At 44.0% G+C, this 21,850-nt stretch overlaps 1 protein-coding gene across 3 annotated transcripts in view; it reads right to left on the bottom strand.

The window, feature by feature from the left end:
• LOC146854898 (transcriptional enhancer factor TEF-3-like) overlaps positions 1-21,850 on the bottom strand; it is a 779,218-nt gene that overhangs the window by 594,559 nt on the left and 162,809 nt on the right. For all 3 annotated transcript variants that reach the window (XM_085652320.1, XM_085652319.1, XM_085652321.1), the window contains one exon: positions 16,875-17,126. In XM_085652320.1, coding sequence (XP_085508446.1) covers positions 16,875-16,881 — 7 coding nt within the window. In that variant the 5' untranslated portion in view covers positions 16,882-17,126. The remainder of the gene's footprint in view (positions 1-16,874; positions 17,127-21,850) is intronic.

Genomic DNA, 21,850 nt, shown 5'->3' with positions numbered 1-21,850 from the left:
GTACCAGATGCAATTATAATAATGCCAGAGTGGTCTTCTGGCTCTGTCTCAGAACTACTTGAGTCACAGAATTTAGACTGACCAAAATCTATGTTAGGTCAACTTCAAGCCATAGGGCCAGACTGGTCCTTAACATCCCTGCCACTGCCACATCACACAGCACCTGCGTGAACTCCGCTGGTTCCCAGTCGACAAAAGAATAACCTTCAATCTCCTCACCCATGCGTACAAGGCCCTCTACAACGCTGGACCCGCATACCCGAACCACCGCCTCTCATTCCACGCACCCAACTGACCCCTCTGCTCCACACAACTGTCAATGGCTACCGTGACATGGATCTGCAGGACCAGAACCAGAGAAAGATCCTTCTCCTACCTCACCGCCAAGACCTGGACCACCATGCCTCTCTGCCTCAGGCAATCCCCATTGCTGTCCCAATTCAGGAAGGACCTCAAGTCCTGGCTCATCGAATGAACCCAGCGCCCAGACGGATCTGAAGCCCTGCTCCTCCCCACCCACCCAGCACCTTGAGACCCTCACGGGTGAGTAGCCGCGCTTTACAAACCCCTGATTGATTGATTAATAGTGCTAGTCTCAAACAAAAGTGGAAACAAACATGAGACCCCCATCAATGGTGAGTGATTGAATATTTGATTGACAGCAGCAGAAACACATAGCCCCATGATAGGTTTGTGACTGTCCCCAGATGCTGTTGTAGTGAGGGCTGCGATTTAGATACATACATTGCTATGTTGGCATAAGCGCGTTAGATGTTAGAAAGCCATCTTGCCACTTTTGCTGCCTTTGCACACGACACTGCAGATACATGTTATTATTTGAAAACTGCTTGCTCGCCTTTTTCTTCACATGAGAACTGTCTGTTGTTCACATCCCTAGAAGTGCGCTGCGACCTTGGTCTGAACATTGTGTAAAGAAACAGTTTGGATCGCTAGACAATGCATGTTTTTGAGTTCAGGTTGATCGGCCCACTATTTAGCCATAACACGCATGCAGCTGCAAATACCTGAAAGTCGAGTGCTTTTAATATTGCAGACTGCATGCTTTACACACATTCGGAAGAAGAGCTTTCCCAGGAGCAGAGTACACCTGTTCCTGTGATGTGATTCCACTAAGCTGATCTTTACGGTGTGGGGTTCCCCATTCAAGCCTAGAGACCTTCTACTAGTCTAATAATATTAGTTTACTAGCGAAAGGAAGGTGGCTGTATTCCACTGTCATTATATTATGATTTCTCCTTTCATTTTCTATGGTATTGTAACAATGCTGATGGTTTTGATTTTAATCATTTGTCTGCTTATGTTAGCCAAAGTACTGCATCTTAGGACACGTAGTTTATAAAATAAACCTTTTAAACTTTACCATGTCTCTGATTACTCTTGTTGTGGACTGATATGAGAATAATTAGGAACAGGTATTTCTGATTCCCACCATTCCTGAGAGTATTCTAAGTCGCTTGTTCTGGGTTGTCTATACATTGGGACCTCCGTGATGATACGGATAACGAATGGGACACTGATGCTGGTCGGATAGGGGTTCTGGGTTCTGAGGTGAGTTTTTGGTACACCACAATTCACTGAGGTCCTGGTTTCCTGCGCATAGTTCTGTGCATGAGCAGAATCCCTGCAACACTGTCTACCCCTCTAGAGGAATGATGTGTCTGCAAGCAGATGTTCAGAGTTTCGTTAGTTTGTCATACATTCCCCTCTTTCATCAGTTACATCTTCAAGAGATGTGACGCACAGTGGCACAACACAAACAAAAAATGCTACAACAAAGCCATCAGAGGGCAATATGGGGCGCTCCTCCCTACAGAAGTGAATATTTAAACCGCTGCAGTTTTTCTGTGCAGCACTGTGCTGCGCGTTTCTTTTGTTTCTTTTCTGGGTGCTCCAGTTCCACACCTTTTGATAATATTGGGGGCTGCGGTCGGAAGCCAAAGTCTCCCACGGCCTGTGGCCCATGGCTCCACAACCAGCAGCCTTTTTGGTGTGTTGGCAGGAGCTGCCTACATTTTTTGTGGGTGTCATGGTCCCATCCATGGCACCCACACTTTACCAAAATGTTGCAGGCTGTGGGAGAAGGACCGTGGTCACTCAGCACTGCCGTCTCTAGAGCCAGCACCGATCCTGAATGCCAGCAGGAGCCAGTCATGTTTCTTTTCGTGGATGAGTGCCCCGGTCCCATTGGGAGCACTCATAACATTGCCAAACATTATGGACTGGGGGGGCGAGGAGAGGCTCCCTACCCCTGTGGCCTCACCAGCGCCCCAGCCAGCACTCATTTTTGGTGTTGGTGGGATCAGGTTTCACTGGTTTGCTCTCCCTGATCGAAGCAGCTTTGGTTTCTGCTCCAGCCGGGCGAGGGTAATGAAATGTTCCATGGCCACGTTCACACAGGCAGGGAACAACGCACAGTGTCCCAGGGGATGGGTCCCCAGGACACAGTCTAGCTTCAAGTCATGGGAGACAGGGTCCCCAAGACCATAAATAATGCAATGAGACCCAGGGGATGGAGTCCCCAGGACACCATACCACCCTCCCCAAATAAGTAAATTATACATCAGGCCCCTGGGGAGATTTTTTGTTCCTAGAGCCATTTTGACGCTTGGGTAGGGCAGCTCACGCACTGCATGACTCCTCCCCTTTTTTTTATTGTATTAATTTTATAAATAAACAACTATCCGCCCCCCCCGCCCACCTGCATGTTTTACTTTACTTTCACATAGTTGTGCGCTTAAGTGAGCCTGCAGATTTATATAACTAGATATTGCTTTAATAAAAAAATATCTCTGGTTTGAGAAGCAAAAAGAATTACACATATCAATGAATGAGGCCATGATCACAGTTTTTGTCTCTTCATGGCAGTTATAAAACATATGCAATTTTGCAAATATGAGTGAAACCTGGAGTTCTTCGGTGAATTGTGGATTGTGAATTCTAGCTGATTGAAGGATAGAGACATCAAAAACAGTGTGTATTTTAGGACAATCACGTGAGCTCTACTGTATCCCATTGGCAGAGCATGTGGGTAGGACTGTGCTTACCATAAGAGAAGGTTGGCTAGGACTCCCAGATTCCCTCTGCTGCCACCCTGTGGTGATTAGCAGCATCTCCGTTTTCTTCAGGGAGGGCATTTTATGCACCATCTCAAGGGTGGACGTGGCAGACAGCATGGTTCCTTGACATTGTGTCATGTAGTTCCTATAGAAAATATACAGAATCTGCGTGTTTAGACAACATACACTGTAGGATTGGTGTCAGAAGGCCTCTGATCACCCCCACCGGGTATGTTGTCCCCATTTGTACCAACTGGCTCACAGTGCACTAGAATCTCCTCTTACCAAGGAGAGAATAGTTCTTGGCAACCATCGAACATGACAACCCTGATCCCTCAGGACCATGGAAACAATATACTACCTTTCACTCAGTCACTCCTGCTCACTTAGTTTGTCTCAGAGAGATACACAGGATAAAACAAGCTGGCCGTTTTCAATAAGCATTTATTGAACAGTTGTTATTCTGGTGTTGAATTGATGTGCTGCAACAATCGGTAGACAGTATAAGATATAAATGATTAACAGTACTATAAACGTAAATGGATGGTATAGTTATACCATCTTACTAAAATTATGAATACATTGTAGTATATAAAACACATGATAAAAGATGCGTGCTCCTACGATGCCTTCCCTAACTAGATGTACCTATGAGTACCTAAGTGTACCTAGCATTGGGTGTAGGTGTTAAGCCAAGAATCCCTTTAGGATTTAGTCATCCCCATTACCTGAAGTGGGAGACTATGGGATCCTTTCCTGGTCCCGAGTTGGACACCCCTCGAGGGATGTTTAGACCACTGCGAGCTGGAGCATCTGCGTGCAGGAACCTCATCGTCTCTGGTCAGTGTGTCGGCCGGGAAGTCTCCGTTTCCTCTGTCTATCTTAGCAAGATGTGATGTATATATACCCATAGGTCTCGCCAGGGGTCCTACCTTGCTGTATTACTGTGTCGGCCTAAGAATGACGTTGGGCATGAACTTTATACATAGATTTTATACAGGAGATGGTAGTCCTGCTGTGCTTCCAAGAATCCTTATGCATAATGTATGAGATTTCGAACTAGGGAAAACCTGTGTTTTGAATGCAGTGTAATATCTAGGTAAAAGGTCAGTCCAGCCCCTGTAAACCTTGACAAGTGTAATGTAGGGAGAGAATATAGGTGAAGGGTAACACGTTTACAGAGGCCTATATTATGGTACCTATATGGAATATAACAATTGATTAAAGCTACCTTGCCTGGGGCTGACTGACTAGAGGTGAGCTGGAGCTTCAAGGCTTCTAGCTGGGTAAGTCAAAACCCTTGTGATGAGAAACAACCTCAACTGCTCAGGTTCTGCTTCATGGGCTTGTGAGCGAGTCTGACCAACGTCACATGCTGGGGTGTTATTTTGTCTCTTCTTAGGAAGAAGAACATGCAGCCAGCTAATAAGCAGTTGATATTTCAGTGAAGGTGACAGAAGTCATAACCCTGTTCTCATTCCATATTTTACTATCAGGACTTGAACTGCAGCTCCACCTCCTATTTACAGGGTCTGTTTACAATTAAGGCCCTGCATCTTCCTTGCCAGCAGGATGTCTGTAGGGAATGCTGCATCTTGCTTTGGGGAAGGGTGGCAGACAATAGGGCAATGAGAGGCCAGGGCGATAACACATTTTCCAACCAGGTATGCAAAGGACTTCAAGTTTAGGATTATTACAGCAAGCAGCAGCCCTACCTACAGACACCTAACACAAACATAATCAAGTTGTTCTCTCAATCCATCGCGCCACTCTCTAAGAAATTCACGGCATTGTTTCCATGGTTGTTATACTTATGCTTAATATCTTCCTGGACTGCTTCAGGGCAGCTGTGTATTTCACGCTCCCTTCAGCAGGAAATTTTCACTATTCTGATGGCTTTCAGTGCCCTGGATAACACTTGCCACTGTGCACACATCGGCCCCTCACCCTTACCTGGGTCGTCACACCTGATTCGAGGTCGTGTGGCACTTCCTTTGCTTGTGCTGGTAAGTATGGACCTCAGGAAAAATGCCTGACTCAAGTGCCATGTTGAGAAACGGCGTGAAATAGGTGGAAACGGCAGCTGAGACTGGATATAGCACCTGTAGAGGACATGGGTCTCCAGGGGCTCCCGACTTATTGGAGATAATCAGGTTGGAAACTTTCTCCTGAGAGAGAGGGTAAAAGGATCTCACCATAGAAGAGAAAGTGCCCACATCAGGTCTCTGGTTCTCATCCTCTTCTACAACTCTTGTAACAGGATGTGGACAGTTGGGGGCTGTCGTAAATTCCTTGTGGATATCATTAATTTTAGAAACAAAATATTTAGCTAGTTCTGTACTGAACCTTTGACTAGGCGCTGGTGTCCTGCTGTTGCCCCAGGATGAGAGAGATTTTACTGTTTTGAACAGTTCTTTAGAGGAGTTTTCAGCAGCTCTGATGTTTTCAGTGAAAAAAGTCGCTTTAGTTGTCTGAATCAGCGATTTATATTTTTTAGCATATTTTTGTACTTTAGTTTTTCATCAGAGCTGTAGGATTTTCTCTTGGTCTGTCCTTGACTTCTACACTTCTTTTTGAAGTCCCTGAGCTTTTGTGCGTACCAGGAAGCAGAGAGGACGGACCGATGATTTATTTTAGTTTTGAGTGGTGCTACCTGAGTAGCAGCAGATTTTACCCACGTTCCGTATCCAACTGCAGCGAGTTCGATAATATTATCCAGTAAAGGTTTCGAGCTGCATAGTAGGTTGCCCAGAGCCATGATATCAATGTTTTTACATGCGCTATAGTTTACATTAGCAAGTGCTTTGGAAGGGAAGGAGCTGTCCGAAGGTCCAAACAGGTACATTAGCCTTATGGGGCTATCCATGCCAGCCGCACAATGCTTTCCACCGAAAGCGCGATATTATTTAAGGAAATATCATCAAGAATATGGTTAGCCTCGTGCATGGGTGTTTTGACCTGTTGACCTAGATCAAAGCTCAGAAAAGTGTCAATTAAGAGCTCTGAGTATTTGTCACTAGTACAATCTAGGTAAAAATGTACCTTAACATGCAATGTACAATAGCAATTCCACCGCTCCTTTTGTGTAATCTGTCCAGTCTAACAACTGAGAATCCGCCTGGGATACCAGCTTTAAATTCAGAGTCAGAGCCGTTATCAGCCCAGTTCTCGGTCAAGAAGGAGATGTCCGGATTTAAGGATTCCATCAGGTTGGCAAATTCGTTGTAATGTTTAATAAAGGACCTAGTGTTTAGAAGGAGACATTTGAGCTTAGCCTTTGCTTCAGACCCTGTATGCTGCGAACCAGCAGTAGCCAGGCCGCAAGCTCCAGATTGATTGCTCGCAAGAGCAGTGGACAGGGAGGATTTGCAATTACTACAACAGAAATAAGTGGACTTAGAACTTAGATTCACAGGTGAGCAGGCGCTGAACATACCCATGTTGCCTAAGGCATGAAGTGTGGCTCTGTAATAGGTTTGTTGGGGGCAGACGACCAGGGGTCCTAGCGCTTGCCGCTGTCCGATGTGGAACAGACGCAGATGGGCTTGCCTTTGGCATGCCTTGGGCATGCCAGCAGCTCACCTGCTGCATGTGGACGCACTTCAGAGCCACTTAAGAGGGCCATGATTAGGAGACTTGTCAGGAGGAGGTGCAACTTCTGTTTGAAAAATTCTAACTGTTATTTGCCACATTGAAAAGGATATGTGTATGAGGTTAGCAGTCCAGTTGCAAAATGAAATGGACTGGTGTGGGTTAAAAGATTCTGCACTGAATACGTTTGTGGCCCTGTCGAATACTACAGGCGAAATGCATAGGTCAGCTTATCTAGCACCTCATATGAGATAATGAATGAAAGATTGCTGGTGAATCACGGAGCTTTGCCATATATATACTGTTCCTGGAGTGGTAAAAGGCTTTTGTCATTCTACAGCTCGGCATGGACAGCACTGTGCTAGTCCTATGCTTAAAGACTTTGCTGTAGAAATGGCAAAAGACTTTGTCTCTTTCTATCTCGGCGTGGATGGCACTGTGCTAATCCTGTGCTTAAAGACCTTGATAGAAAAGCAGACATTTGAGGTGAGCAGATCTAGAGTGCCGCTGGTGTTGAGGGTGCTCTATACAGGAGCTGCTTCCCACCTAATCTTGAGAACCACCCAGAGTTCTCTGCTTCTTTTTTACATAATTAATGCGTCACTCTATGGCATTGTTTTGATTTATACTGGGTGCTCCCTTGTGTCTGAACAAAGCTATACCTCTGAAGAGCTCTAATGAGAGCGAACCACATGTTAGGGGTTGGTATTATTCATTTCATGTTGGCTTGGATGGTATTTTACCAATTCAAAGCTGTAATACTGTGCCTGGAGTGGTAAAAGGCTTTTGTCATTTTACAGCTCGGCATGGACAGCACTGTGCTAGACCTATGCTTAAAAACTTTGCTGTAGAAATGGCAAAATACTTTGTCCCTTTCTATCTCGGCGTGGATGGCACTGTGCTAATCCTATGCTTAAAGACTTTGATAGAAAAGCAGACATTTGAGGTGTGCTCTTCTAGAGTGTCGCTGGTGTTGAGGGTACTCTATACAGGAGCTGCTTTCCACCTAAACTTGAGAACTACCCAGAGTTCTCTGCTTCTTTTTTGCATATATATATATATATACATACTCATTTAACGTAATGTTTAAATATATATCTATATATATAAAACTTAAATATGTGTTGAATATTAAATAGGTTAATAAATAACGATCAACAATTAGTTTCCCTTGAAGAAACACTTTAATCTAGTATTGAAAGTAGTGGCAATATATGATTCGGAGATACTCCGCCAGCTTGAAATCATTGAGCAAAGTCTTAGGCAACAGTTAATAGATATGGCCAAGTTCATCTGTGCCAGTACTCACTGGAGATGAATGTGGCAAGCGTTTGTACTGGCTCGCAAACAGGGATATGGAGACGAGACTGATCACCGATACTGAGATACTGCAAGGGGGTTTGACCCCCCACCCCACCTTCTCGAGATAGTGAACACATTTCTAATATTAACAGGTATATCACAGATTTTGCCCCCCTGCTGCTGAGCTGGCCAATCCCATCATTGATGGTCTACCAATGTCTGCATGTCGGAAGACGATGAGACAATGCTGAATCTCCCTCTGGTAATTGAGGAAATATTAGAGCCAATCGGAGCGATGTTAAGGGGCAAGGTACCAGGCTCTACTGGTATTCCTCTGAAATTTTTTAAGAAGTACGCCTCGATCATTCCCCTCATCTTCAGACATTGTATGAGAATGCCTTGCATAGGGGTTTGTTGCTATAGAACTTAAGGGGGGTCACAATCACTATCCTAATAGCCTAATGCAGATCTATTTTACTGCTTAATATTGAGACCAAAATACTGGCAAAAAGTTTGCCTTCTAAATTGGTTAAAGTAATTTGCACTGGAATCCAAAAAGTTGAAAATGGCTTGATGTTAGGGAAGAGTCACTGCCTTTGGCCTCTGCGAGTGGCCAATGCCCAGGCCTATACTCTGGAAGGCGATAGTTTTAGTAGACTTTAAGAAGCCTTTGGTCTAGCACATTGGCCCTTCATGTTTCAGCTCATACAAATAATTATTCTTGACCCTCTTTCTGTATATGCCACGCAATGGGCCCGAGTAAGAGCAAATCTGGATCTCGCCTCCCCTTTCCAACTGAGCGGGGCACATGGCACCACTCGTCTTTGACATAGTCTTAGGACGTTTTGCATAGTGAATTTAAATGGGATCCACAGTTCACTAGTCACCATGGAGCACATTAGACAGACGCATAGACATGCCTAGACTATACAGAGATGTCTCTGGTTTTCGAGTTAATTGAAATAAACCGACATATGTGCTGATCTCAGGCATTCATGCCAGAACCCCTTAGGCAAGTGAGTATTTTAAATAGCTGAGCATGCACATAAATTGAGATGAGAAAACAAGATGGATCTCAACATCACTCCCCTCCTCCAATATATTAAACAAGAGCTGGACTCCTGGCATCCATCACCAGTCACTATAATAGAGCGGGGTGCTTTATTTAATATGATTTTGCTCCCACAACTTCTATACATCTTTCAAAGTTAGGCCTATGATATTCTGCCTCAGTCCCATCAGAGCCTGTGGACCACGATACAGGAGTATCTGTGGGCTGAGGCGGGCAGTCACAGATACCCTTACTCAAATAGATGCAGCCATCCTATGACTGGGAGCTACTGTGGGTTGATATCACTCTTTAATACTGGGCCGCACAGATGCTCCCTTTTAACAGTTGTTTTATTGAGGCTCACCCTAGTACCCGCCTGGAGCTGCAGCTCATAGAAAAAAAGATTTACTTGAACCTCTAATATAGTCCTTTATGCCCCGGTCATTAACTCCAATGACAAGGATCCCGATTATATGCTGGCACTGTGCCCTAAGGTGAATACAGTGGGATGGGACCGCTACAAATGAGACGTCACTGTAGCAAGGTAGGTGGCTGAGGCATGTGGTGGGTCTGGAAGGATTGCAATCTTAGGACATGGTGGTATAACCAAACTGGGGATCTGCGGGGTGGGGAGCCACTTTAAGTCATCTGTGTGGTTAGGTGTTGGGCGAGTAGTCACAGCACAGATCTCAGTTTTACCAATATTTAAGATTACTCGAGGTACACAAAAATCAGCTCTCTGTGACAGAGGAATTCCACCCTCTAGAACCCAAATTCACAATGGCCCCACATGGCAGGACTGGATATTACAAATTACAAATAAATCATAATCAAGACTCATGCTCTTCTCCTAAAACTATGCACCAAATGAGAACAAGATGTGGGAAGTGTAGAAAAGGCAGAATGGGTGGATGCCAAATAGCAGCCTGCACATGGCTATATCAGTGTGGTTATGAATTTTACAATTAACATTTTTTCAGAGGGTATACTAAATGCCCAAGAGGTTGTGGTAGATGGTACGGACCCACCCCTCATATTGCCTCTGCTCAGGGTATGAGACGAGCTCCTTTCTTCATGTGGGTCGGGACTATCCGGTAATTGTCGACTACTGGTCTAAGATGCACCAGAGTCTTACCCAGGTAACTGACAGACCACCTTTTAAGAGACCCTATGATGGCACTGCTGGGGATAATAAATAATGGAGGAGGGGTGATCCTGAGGCTCACTACTATTAGTGGCCAGGGGTATGATAATTGCAAAGAGTTGCAGAGCTGCCAATGCACCCTCAGTGGCTTTGTTAGATGGACCATTGCACTGAAGCTGAAGAGCTGGCATGCAGGCATTGTGGCTGCCCAGGGAAACAAACAAAAATCTTGGACCCGTCATGGCCACACTTTTGAAATGGTCTTCCGAACTTTGTTTAAAGGCGCTTGAAATGTTCCCTGTGCTATGTACCATTTGACATTTATGCTGAAGGATAAGAGGAGAGGAGAGAATTTTTTGCTGTATGCTATCAAGCTGGGTAAAACATTCTGCTGAAACCAATAAAAAGAATTATTTTAAAAAAGGAGGCTCATTTCCTATTAGTATTTCAAATGGGTTGCTAGGGAAAGATCAATCATGATTTGAACAAATAAATGAGTTGTCTCTAAGTTGCCAGTTACTCTTTTTACTGCTAACTAAGTGATTTGATAATGATAGCAGGATGTAAAAGTGTGATAAGTAAGGTGTCCTTATAGAAAAAGGTGACTTGTCCAATGGAAGTAATGCGTATTGAAGAAGGCCAACTAGTACATTTCTGCAGTAATTAAGTTTTTTCAGAACGAGCAAGCAGAGTACACTTTTATTCATATGAAATGGAAAGTGGACAAATGTTGTGGATATTATGTGTGTGGTATCTGGCAGCGGTGGGTGTGGAAGTGATGTAGGTTTCCAGAGTTATATTTGGGTGGAAATAACCATCATGGTTTCTGGACGATGGTGTAGCGATAGGAGTCAATGAAAAACAGAACAAGAAGAATCAGGAGATGTGTGGGTTCTGGCGAAGCGTAATTTTGGCTCCACCCTCATTGCTTTTGATTAGGCCACATATATGTTTATTGAGAGCTTTCTATATTTGCGTGATCTAATGTGACTAATGAACTGAAGTGCACTTAAAGTCATATAGAAAGTGCATTTACCATGTAACCCTAGCATTTATATAAGTGTGTGCACTGATGCTACTTTTACAGTAACAACAAATTGCTGTTCTCAAACATAATAACGTGTGTGTTTTAATAACAGTATTTAAACTTCATGTATTCATGCACTCCTTTAAACGTACTTTGAACTTACTGTATAAGGGAAAATGTATCTGTTAGAATTCCATTTTACACTTAGAACATGACTATCTATGCATCTGTATTCACATGTATTGAAATCTTAGTTTTGCTAACTTGACCTTAAGCAGTCCTTAAGCATTTGGGTTTTGCAATGTTTAACCTTTGATGTGAATATTTTCTTTGGGTGCAGTGTTTTTCTTTTCTCTGCAGGGGCCTGGTGCATGATCTAATGAATGGAGAGAGGCACATTGTGTGAACAAGGGGGTGAAGTGTGAAAGGAGTCGAGGGTGATAAAAATTAACAAGCAGAAGGGATAACTACTGTCTGTGTAGAATGAGGAGATGGAATCCAGGGTCTCTTTGAATTAGTGGATCAAAGAAGAAGAATTAAGAGTGTGCCTGCCAAAGAGCATCCTTTAAAGGTGGTCACTAATTGGAACTTTGATATTGCTTCCAGAAGGGTCCGTTTGTGGGTATAACTAGGGAATACTCTTCGGCTTTGTGCAGATTCTTTCCAGACTAGGAGAGGTATAGACCTCTATTCACTGTTCTCATTGTGTGGATTCATGCTATGTGTTGGACCTGACATCCTTGGCGTGGGTTTTTCCCCTATCTTTTGCCTCTGCTACCTGGATTTTTGATGCTGTGATGGATTTCGTTTTTGCTGGTTTAGATGCTTTGGACACTCTGCCACTGCTAATCAGTGCCAGAGTATAAGTGCTCCCTGTGTAAAATATCATATTGATTGGATATACCTGATTGGCATATCTGTATCACCAGGAAGTCCCTAGTAAAGTGCACTGTGTGTGCCAGGGCTGGTGATGACAGATGCTACTAGTGGGTCTGCAGCGCTGATTGCGCCACCCACCTGTGTAGCCCTAAAATGGTGTATCAGGCCTGCCACCGCAGGCCTGCCTGCAGTCCCAGGACTGCCATGTCCTCCTGGTCAGTGTCCACACTGACCGGGCCTAACCCTTCCCTTTTTATACACGTCAGTCATCCCTATGGAAGGCCCAAGGTACCCCCCTGGGCAGGGTGCAGTGTATGTAAAAGGTAGAGCATGTACTAGTGCAGGTAACATGTTCTGGTAGTGAACAACGGCCATTTTGTGTGTTCACTGCTGCAAGGTTATCTTGCTCCATAGGCTAACATGGGGGAGGCTGGTGCCAATGGCTATCCGCCTATCTTCTCATAGGAACAAGATAAGACATGAGTGTTTGATATCCCTGAGCTCAGCATTTAATAACACATCTTTTAGGAGAGGTTATTTTTAAATCCTGAGTTGGAGAACAGTACTTTTTAGAGAGTAGCTGTTCTCTTGTCTGACCCTTCTGTGTGCCTGGGCGTGCTTGTGGATTGACTGTCTGGCTTGAGAGTGACAGGGGCTGGGGATCCCCCAGGAGGTTGGCTGAGTCAGCCCTCTGCTGAATGGCGACATTTGCAAGGAGAGTGGAGGGAGGAGATAGCACCTGGGAGTGAATAGGGCTGTGCCTGCCTGCCACACTGCTGGCTCCACCTCCTGCTGGGCGGCTGACGACTCTGCCCCTCACTCTGAAAAGAATGTAGAAGCCAGGAAAACAAAGTGCTCCAGCAACACCCAGAACTGGATCAGACCGGGCTCAGGACCCACTTGCACAAAGACTTCAAAGACTTTTAGGGGTATAAGTACAAGACCCCTGACAACAGATTTTTAGATTCTACCATCAAGAGGAACCTCTGCTGAAAGACGGACCGCTGAAGAACTGAAGGAAGATTGCCTTGCTGTGTGCTCTAAGGGCTGACCTGTTCTGCTGTACAACTGAAGCTGAGGAGGAGAAGGGGTCTTACTGTGTGCTGACTCTACCCACTTGACCAAACAAGACTTTGCTGTGTGCTGTGTCTTAAACCGAATCTCCAAGGGCCTGAGAAGAGCTGGCCTCCTGTTTCGCAACCCAGGGATAGAAAGGTTGCCCCGAACCCAAGACTCTGCTGCGTCCCCCCTGCGCTGCTGTGTGCTGCAGGGACCGTGGACTGTTCTACCAAGCTTCTCAGCATCTGCCGGTGAAGTGGGCTGGCTGCTCTCTGCCTTGTTGGAGAGTACCGCGCTGATCCGGGCCTGACACCGGTTGCTGCATCAGGAAGACCGACGTGCTCATCGCCACGTGCCTTGCCGCGACCCGGAGGCCTGAAGCAGACCAAGAGTCGTACTTCCCTGCTCTACGAAGCCGCGCTGTGAGTGGCTGACTCTGGTGACGTCGACATCGTCACTGAGGGCTCGTCGAAGGAGTTGTGGAAACCTTGCACCGAACAGCCAGAGGAGCGCTTTGTACAACGAGCGCAGTGACGCCGACGGAGCAACGTAGCTGCCTAAACAACAAGAGCCTACGAACTGATTCATTCTCAGTGAGTATCGACTCACGCAAGAAACTAGAGACTATCGTCTTAAGATCCCGACCAACCAAGAAAGCGAATATAGTGTAAACCTGTGATGCTTGATTTCAACTGCGGAAACTAGATAAAGATATATTATTTTTGATATAACTCACCTGTGTGGTCTAAGTTTGTGGTGTACGGAGGGGGGAGCATTGTGGTGTCTACGTGCACATTGCCTTGGGGATAAGCCTGTCTGCTCGAGCCAAGCTACCTAGAGGGTGAGCAGGGGTTATCTACCGTGTGTGTCCTTGTACCCTGACTAGAAGCAAGGGTCCCTATTTGGTCTAAGGTGTATACCTCTGCCAACTAGAGACCCCCAGATCTAACACTATGCAATATTCTTGCTTTAGAGAACTAGCATAGGAGAGTTCTCCTATGCTGACACACCTTTCTATATTAATGGATCTAATCGTGGTTTAATTTAGCATTCTTTAGTGTAGGTTAGGTGGAGAAATTAGAATCCCTCATGCATTATAGGCAAGAGGACCGAAACTTTCAATCTCACGACCAGATTGTTTTCCTTAGACTTTGTATGTTTGATACTGAAATCCTCATCTGTCACTTACTATTAAGGATAAACTATGTACACCCTTTTGGCTTTCTTTTAATAATCTTGTACTGCTATGCTATGTTTTTGAGACTGGTTTATATTACTCTGGCCTTGAATTTGTAATAAATCCATACTGAATCCTACTTATTGACTCTGAGCTTCACTGTGTGACCAACTGAGTTGCACTGTAATTGTGAATTGAAACTAAACTTAACTCTTTTATTCCTGAAGGACTCTAAAAAGGTCAATAGCAGGAGGGTAAGAAAGGGGGCCGACTCTTCTGCATTAGCAGTTCTGATTTATCAGGGAGAAATTTTGGGAGAAATTTAGCATAAGGGACTAGATACTCATCCAGTGACGTATGTCTGTGAGGCAGTTGCAGACTTTAGTTTTGAGCTCTGGGATGGATTTTGGGAAGAAAAAAAAAAGGTTGTGCTGTTAGCATAAGGACATGGAAAACTGTGGTTGTAGTCAACCGGCACAGGAAATCCTCAGAGTTGGATACCCTTCAGAAGACCTTTCAGAGACGGTGCTGTACGTTTTAGAGACCAAAGCGTTTCCCGGGCTTTGGAGCTATGCCACTAAGTCTAAGAATATGTTTTGATGGAAACCTATCCTTTAGTAATGAAATCTCGGAGATGATAAAATAAAAGTGGCCCCGTCAGTGAACCAAATAGGTAAAACTGTAGAGCACATTTGCACATCAGGTCAGTTTTGAACTTGTAAAGACTTGTGGCCCAATTCACTAAGGTACTTAAATGTATAAAGTTACCAGTGCGGAGTCTCTACACAACACTCTCTGCAGTGTGCCATGCAGAGATTCCACCACGAGAGCAGATACTCTGCACTTATACCTTTACTACATGTAAGCAGCTTTGTGAATCGGGCCAATGGTGTATGTGTATTTTTTAAAGGTAAGGGAAACTGCATGCATGTGTGTTTGCTGTAGGCAATGTTTGTGGTAATATCAGGGAATTCAACAGTAAACACTGACCCACCTGGCCATAATATAGGCTGACAAATTGCTCAAAAACAGGCCCACACACTGATCAGTGAGAGCAGCCAATCATGCACTGCCTGATTGCCTTATAGGCTAGTCCGGCCCTGGCACCTAGAAAAGTGATTGCCTTTGTAGAGTCTGCAGACCCAAGCAGACAGAATCTGCCCCAGCTTAAAGAAATCAGATACATCTCACCTTCCCTCAAGGATCTGCATGGAATACTAAGGAACAACATGGTTCTCTGTATCACATTTAGGACACGGACAAACAATGCTCCTGGATAGCTACAGGCCCTGAGAAACAGCAAGGCAAGCCTGATCAACTTCCCCACTAGATGTGTGCTACATAACTATTTCTATATGCATACATACATACACAAACAGACAATATTCACCTGCTAGATGCAAGGAGGAAGATGGATCTAGGTGATGGGCATGCAACTGTGGTGCTTGCAGAAACCTAACCTCAGGGATCCTTCAGGAAAAAATAAAAACTTGCATATTCATAAAGACATACCCATCATACTGTGAACCACGTCACCTTCTAAAAAGGAGAGGTATTTGAGTCAGTGCTGTGCAAAACAAATAAGTAAATAAAAAATAGATAAATGTTATATCTGTGAAGGAGAACCATATGGTCTGATGCCTTTAGATAAGAGGACTCAAATGAATTTGGTCTGAGGGAGGAATGAGAGTAGACAGAATATTTAAACAACAGATTGTTCCTTCTATCACTTGACGTATAAAACAGCACGTCATCCTTTGCCCATACCCTACCTGGTACAGCTACCATTAGTGCCACTCGAGGGCTCATCTGTGCAAGGGATGAAATAGCAAGAAACCAACCACGAGTGGTTCTACTTCTTTAATGTGAGATCCTTAGGAAAAGGATGGTCAAGGTGAGCCAACTTGCACGCACAAAGACAAGGAAGGAGCAAGTGTCAAGGCCTCCATAAGCGCAGGATTTCGGTAAGCCTGGTAAGTGTGCTGAAGCAATTCCAATGATCAGGAGTGACCGACAAAGGTCCAGAAAAGCTGATTCCACCCCAAATTATTAGAATATCCTCAAGAGAAATTTACATAAAACAAGTCTTAATAGAAATGTATCACTTAGTAACGATGCTGATAATCTAGCATGGATCCAGAATATCGACCCTCGGAATATCATGGTACAAGAATATCGAGATCAGAATTTTGAGGGACAAAATATCAAACGTTAAGTGCACAAAAGGAACTATAGCTTTACTATTTCTAACATGAACTTGAATTATGTACATTTAGGTGGAGTTAGATACAGAAAACCTAAAGTACCTTACCAGTCTATATTCTTTCTTTCAATATTGCGTCCTCAAGATTGTGGCCCATCTATATTCTTGGGTCGATATTCAGAGTATCCACAAAATGTACACTTACTACGGGAATGATCTACAGGAAGTGTTGAGTGAACCTTTGCTTCTAATGTTTCACTGCGCTGTACATTTTATCCATCAGCAAGTCGAAAGAAATCAGCCGGAATCAAACTGTTCTGTCAGAGCAATTTTATCCAATCAGAAAAACATTATTTTTCCTTACCATACATTTTGCCTTCATCTGACAGGATGATTTTCCGTCGCCCACAAGGTGGGTAGATGGCCAATGCTTCCTGAAAACTTTGCTCAATGTCAGGGCTCCACACACCTTCTGCGTCATTGTCCACTGGTTTATCCAAGGTTTCACTGCCCGCGTCGTTGCTCCCCTCGGGGGAGGTGGGAGTACTCCACTCGTTCGATGTAATGGTGCCGGCTCCAAACTCCAAGACTCTGCTTGGAGAAGCAGCCACAAAACCTTCGAAGAGAAAATGAAAGGTTACTGCTTGTCCAAGATCCTGCTTCAAACAACATGTGTAAGATTGACAAAAAAGCCTGGGTGCTGCTGCCTGAAGCCTTTGTGAGTTTTTATTGGCAAACTACTGTATTTAAGAGTTTCAAACTATAGGTTAAGGATTATTTAAGTGCTATGAGACTGCAGACGGATTTTATGTTTGCTTTTTAATACTCTTGTCAATCTTCTGAGAAGGATCCCAAGATGCTTGAACGTCCTATTCTGTAATATGCATTGTGTGGGAATACATGTTTCTCCCACAAAGCTCTGACAGCGGCAATGCCTTATCTGAACTTGGTTGTGTTTCCTGTCTCCTGTTACCTAGAGACATAGTACATGTGCACAGACAAAGAGGCCGTTGTGTGGATGTCTTAACTGAACATTTTATAGGAGGGGTGCAATCATAAAGATTCCTTAAAGCATAAATCAGTGGTGCCTGGATCCCTACCCCTCCGAAAGCAGACCATGTTGCACCAGCATCCTACCTAATGGTGTCTCCTAAGTTGATCTCGGGTGAGCAGGACACGTGGCTTTACAATAGTATTACGGCCCAGGTTTTTGCCGCTGGGTCGTCGCATGCAGCTGTTAGACTTAGCTCATAATGGCCAACCCGCCAGTACCTTTTTTCACGCTCTCGCTCTTCTCCTTAGGGGGGCCTTGGAGGAAGACACCTTCCACATCTTCGTACTGCTTTACCTTCTCTTTCCTGGAATCCTCTATTGAGGATTTCTGGAATACATCCTGCCCTTTCCAAGATGGCCACTTTGCCATTAGTTGTTATGAGGTGATTTCCAATCCAATATGACTAAGCTCTCTTACAGTGAGGTATTTCCTGTCTTTACTGTACAAACGCTAGCTGATCTGTTCCTCCTTGCGTTGCAACACTTCTTGCTCCCTGTTGGTGTGTTTACTCGCTTCTGATTAGTTTGGGGATTTCCTATTTCTTCAGCCATTTATATCCCGCTCCTTGGGTTTCTACTATTGCCTGAATACTTGCGGTCAACTAGGAGGTTTTTTCCTTCAGGCTTTTTCCTCCACAGGGGGCGCCTTCTGGAAGGCACCATCTGATTCCCGCGGTCATGTGTCAGCAGCATTGTAGCTATTGGAAGGGGTTGCCCTTACCTCTGGCAGGTCAAGACTGTAAAGGCCTCGGCTTCCCAGTCTCCCTGCAGCCCGATCCTCCGCCTCAGAACAGACCAGGTCCTATTGTAGCGTGCAATAGGACAAGCATGAAGTGGGGGTTTGACTGCACTCTTTCTAACAAATGCGCTGATGCAGGGTGTTTGCACAGGAAGTGAAAAGATGGCATTTTAGTTCTGCAAGCATGCAGGGCGTTTGTGACAATTAACCCGCAAAAGGATTCGCCTTTGAACAACTCATACCCAAAACAATGAATTTTCCGCACAGCAGAAGCACTTTCAACAAACGATCCCCAACCACACAGTGGAAACCTCAAAGTATGACAGACATCTTTTACTGGGGGGGTAGATGGTGGGGCCCCTGCTGCCCCGGTGGACCAGAAACCTAGAGGTACAACCATCCTTCTCTAAAGGCATCCCTTAAGAATTGTATGTGTTGGCTTCCCTTTCTCACCAATACCCTCTGTCCCCCACCACCACTTCACCGTTCCCATTCACAACAAATTAACAAACGAGCCAATTGAAAAAATAAAAACTGGGTGTTTCATACAACGGGTAACACACTCGTCTGTCTCCCTTTTGTTCTAATATCCTATAATTAATAAATTAAGAGTTTATTATTGTAAAGCTAAACGATGAGTGTTTCATGCCTGGAAGGCTCCCATCCTCTCTCCTCTTACACCTATTCTTCCATTTCCCTTATTCCTCCTCGCGAAATCCTAAATTATCAAATACATTATTTTAAGAAAAAACAATAAGTCGTTCACGGGGAAGGAAGAGGAAGTGGGGCACCTGCATTGCCTGGCTCCACATTGTCCACCCTTCTTGCCTCTAGCACCTGGTAATTAACAAATTAATCATTTATATATTCATTTAACATATTAATATAGTGCAGACCTAGCAGCATGGGCAGTGGAGAACTTTACATTTTGAAGCACCTAGTAAGTTATTAGGAATATGAATCGTTTTGAGATTTAGGATTTTACTGCCTAACTTCTATGCTTTCATCTTGGCCCATTTTGAAGCACCAAACAATTTGATATGAGTGCCATTAGTAAAGCCGGTCCCTTAAAACAGGACCATCCCACCATGCAGAGGCAGTGCAATGACTCTGTATGTCACCGCTGCTGCTTAAGGACAGCTTCTCAGCAGAGAGTGGCAGGGACGACCACTCGGTGAATGGGCTGCTAGTCTCACTGCAGTCGCTGTCAAAGGCTTAGGGTTGTGCTTCCACCTGGCCTGCAGGCTTCTCACGGACGCAGGTATGCCACAAACTGGCCGGTCAGGACTGCGGCGGACTGTGCATACTCATTTGTGCCTTCCCAGGGGAAACAACCTTTACAGCGTGGCATTTACCAAGCTGTGCCTTTACCACACATCCTTTACTACGCAATGCCTTTACCATGCATGCTTTTTCCATGCATCCTTTACTACGCAATGCCTTTACCACACAGGCCTTTACCACGCATATGACTTTACCACACATGGCTTCAACAAAATGGTAAGTATATATCAGGTAAGTATGTTTTGCTTATATATATATATATCTATATCTATCTATCGATCAATATATATATATATATATTATATATGATATATATATTAGGGAGTAGGGTAAGGGCATTTTTAGGGTTTAGGGGTGGGTAAGAGTTGGGTGGTAAAGGAGTTTTTAGCATTTAGGGCATAGAGTGGTAAGGGTGATTTTAGGGGTTTGGGTGGGTATGGGTATGGGGTATAAGGGTGCTTTTAAGATTTAGGAGTGGGTAAGAATATTGGTGGGTAAGGGTGTTTTAGGGTTTAGTGGTGGGTAAGAGTATTGGGTGGTAAAGGTGTTTTTAGGGTTTGGTGGTGAGTAAGGGTATGGGTTGTGAGGGTATTTCTAGGGTTAAGGGGTGGATAAGAGTATTCATGGTGGTAAAGGTGTTTATAGGGTTTTAGGGTGGGTAAGGGTATTGGAGTGTAATGGTATTTTTAGGGTTTAGTGGTGGGTAAGGGTATTGGGTTGTTAGGGTATTTTTAGGTTTATGGGGTGGGTAGGGGTATTAGGTGGTAAGGGTGTTTTAGGGTTTAGGAGTGGGCAAGGATATTGGGTGGTCAGAGGGTTTAAGGGTAGGTTAGGGTATTGGGTGGATGCTATGCCTTTACTACGCATCCTTTACTACACAGTGTCTTCACCAAGCATATGCCTTTACCACCCATGCCTTTTCAACGAAATGGTGATTATTTATCAGGTAAGTGTGTTATATATATATATATATATATATATATATATATATGGGATTCGGTAAAGGCATTTTTAGGGTTTAGGGGTGGGTCAGAGTATTGGGTGGTAAGGGCGTGTTTAGGATTTAGGGGTGGGTAAGAGCATTGGATGGTAAAAGTATTTTTAGGGTTAAGAGGTGGGTAAGAGTATTAGGTGGTAAGGGTGTTTTAGGGTTTAGGAGTGGGCAAGGGTATTGGGTGGTAAGGGGGTTTACGGGCAGGTTAGGGTATTGGGTGGTTAGGTACTTTTGGGGTTTAGAGGTGTGAGTTTAGGGGTCAATAAGGGAATTGATATATTTATATATATGTAAATATAGAAATAGATATATCGATATACATATATTGCAAGTGAAACCCCTGTTTATGTATAGGTACAATGAAAAATGAATTGCCTTAAAATGGTGGTTGACAATCTACAATTATGTGTAACAAAGTATGCCGCCTTGTTGTTTTTGACTGTCCCTGGTGTATATGCACCCTCGGTGAGAATCTAATAAAACACTATATCCGATGCCTGTGGTATCGCATAATTCCTACCATAAAGGGAGGACTTTGGAGTAGCTGAATCGTTGATTACTATAAATAATACATACATACATATCAAAACACTGAAGCACTGGATGTTGCTTGCATAGTGGGATTGGCAACTCGTTAACACCACAAAGTCTGGTTACCATGATACAAAACCAGAAACCAGCAACATCAATGTCTTTACAAAATGCATTTATTAAAATGCCGCCATAATGTGTTTCGGCCACACTCAGCCCTGTTCACAGGGAGTCCGCCATTTTGTGAAAACAAATTTAAAGTGCTCATGTATACAACGCCATAGTAAACATTAAAGAAATATTTTTGCTGTGCACATATTTTTACATGTCACTATCAAACTTTTTCAGATCCCTTTATCCACAGGGCCAGAAGAAGACGCAGGTCGTTCACCTTCTTGGCAACTAAGCTATGGAACGTACTTCCTCTTGATCTGAGAAGCGGCCCGTTCGAAACTACTTTTAGAAAGACCTTAAAAACCTTACTTTTTAATCCCTTTATAGGTATCTGTTAGCCCTGTTGATACTGTTTGTTTGGGTGATTTTTTTCTCCTCGCAGGTAGCTGTGCGCTCTACGAATGAGATTGTATTGTATTTTCATTTTTCGACATAAAAAATTCAAATAAGTCAACATAAATTGTGCTTATAAATCATACGCATACTCTCGCTAAAATGTATGCACATATTTGACAATCTAGCCTAAGTGGGCTTATATTCAATCAACACTTCATAAATTCATTTA

This window comes from Triturus cristatus, chromosome 4_1 (genome assembly GCF_964204655.1).
Source record: "Triturus cristatus chromosome 4_1, aTriCri1.1, whole genome shotgun sequence".
In the NCBI taxonomy this organism is placed as follows: Eukaryota; Metazoa; Chordata; class Amphibia; order Caudata; family Salamandridae; genus Triturus; species Triturus cristatus.
This window is presented reverse-complemented; position numbering and strand designations above follow the sequence as displayed.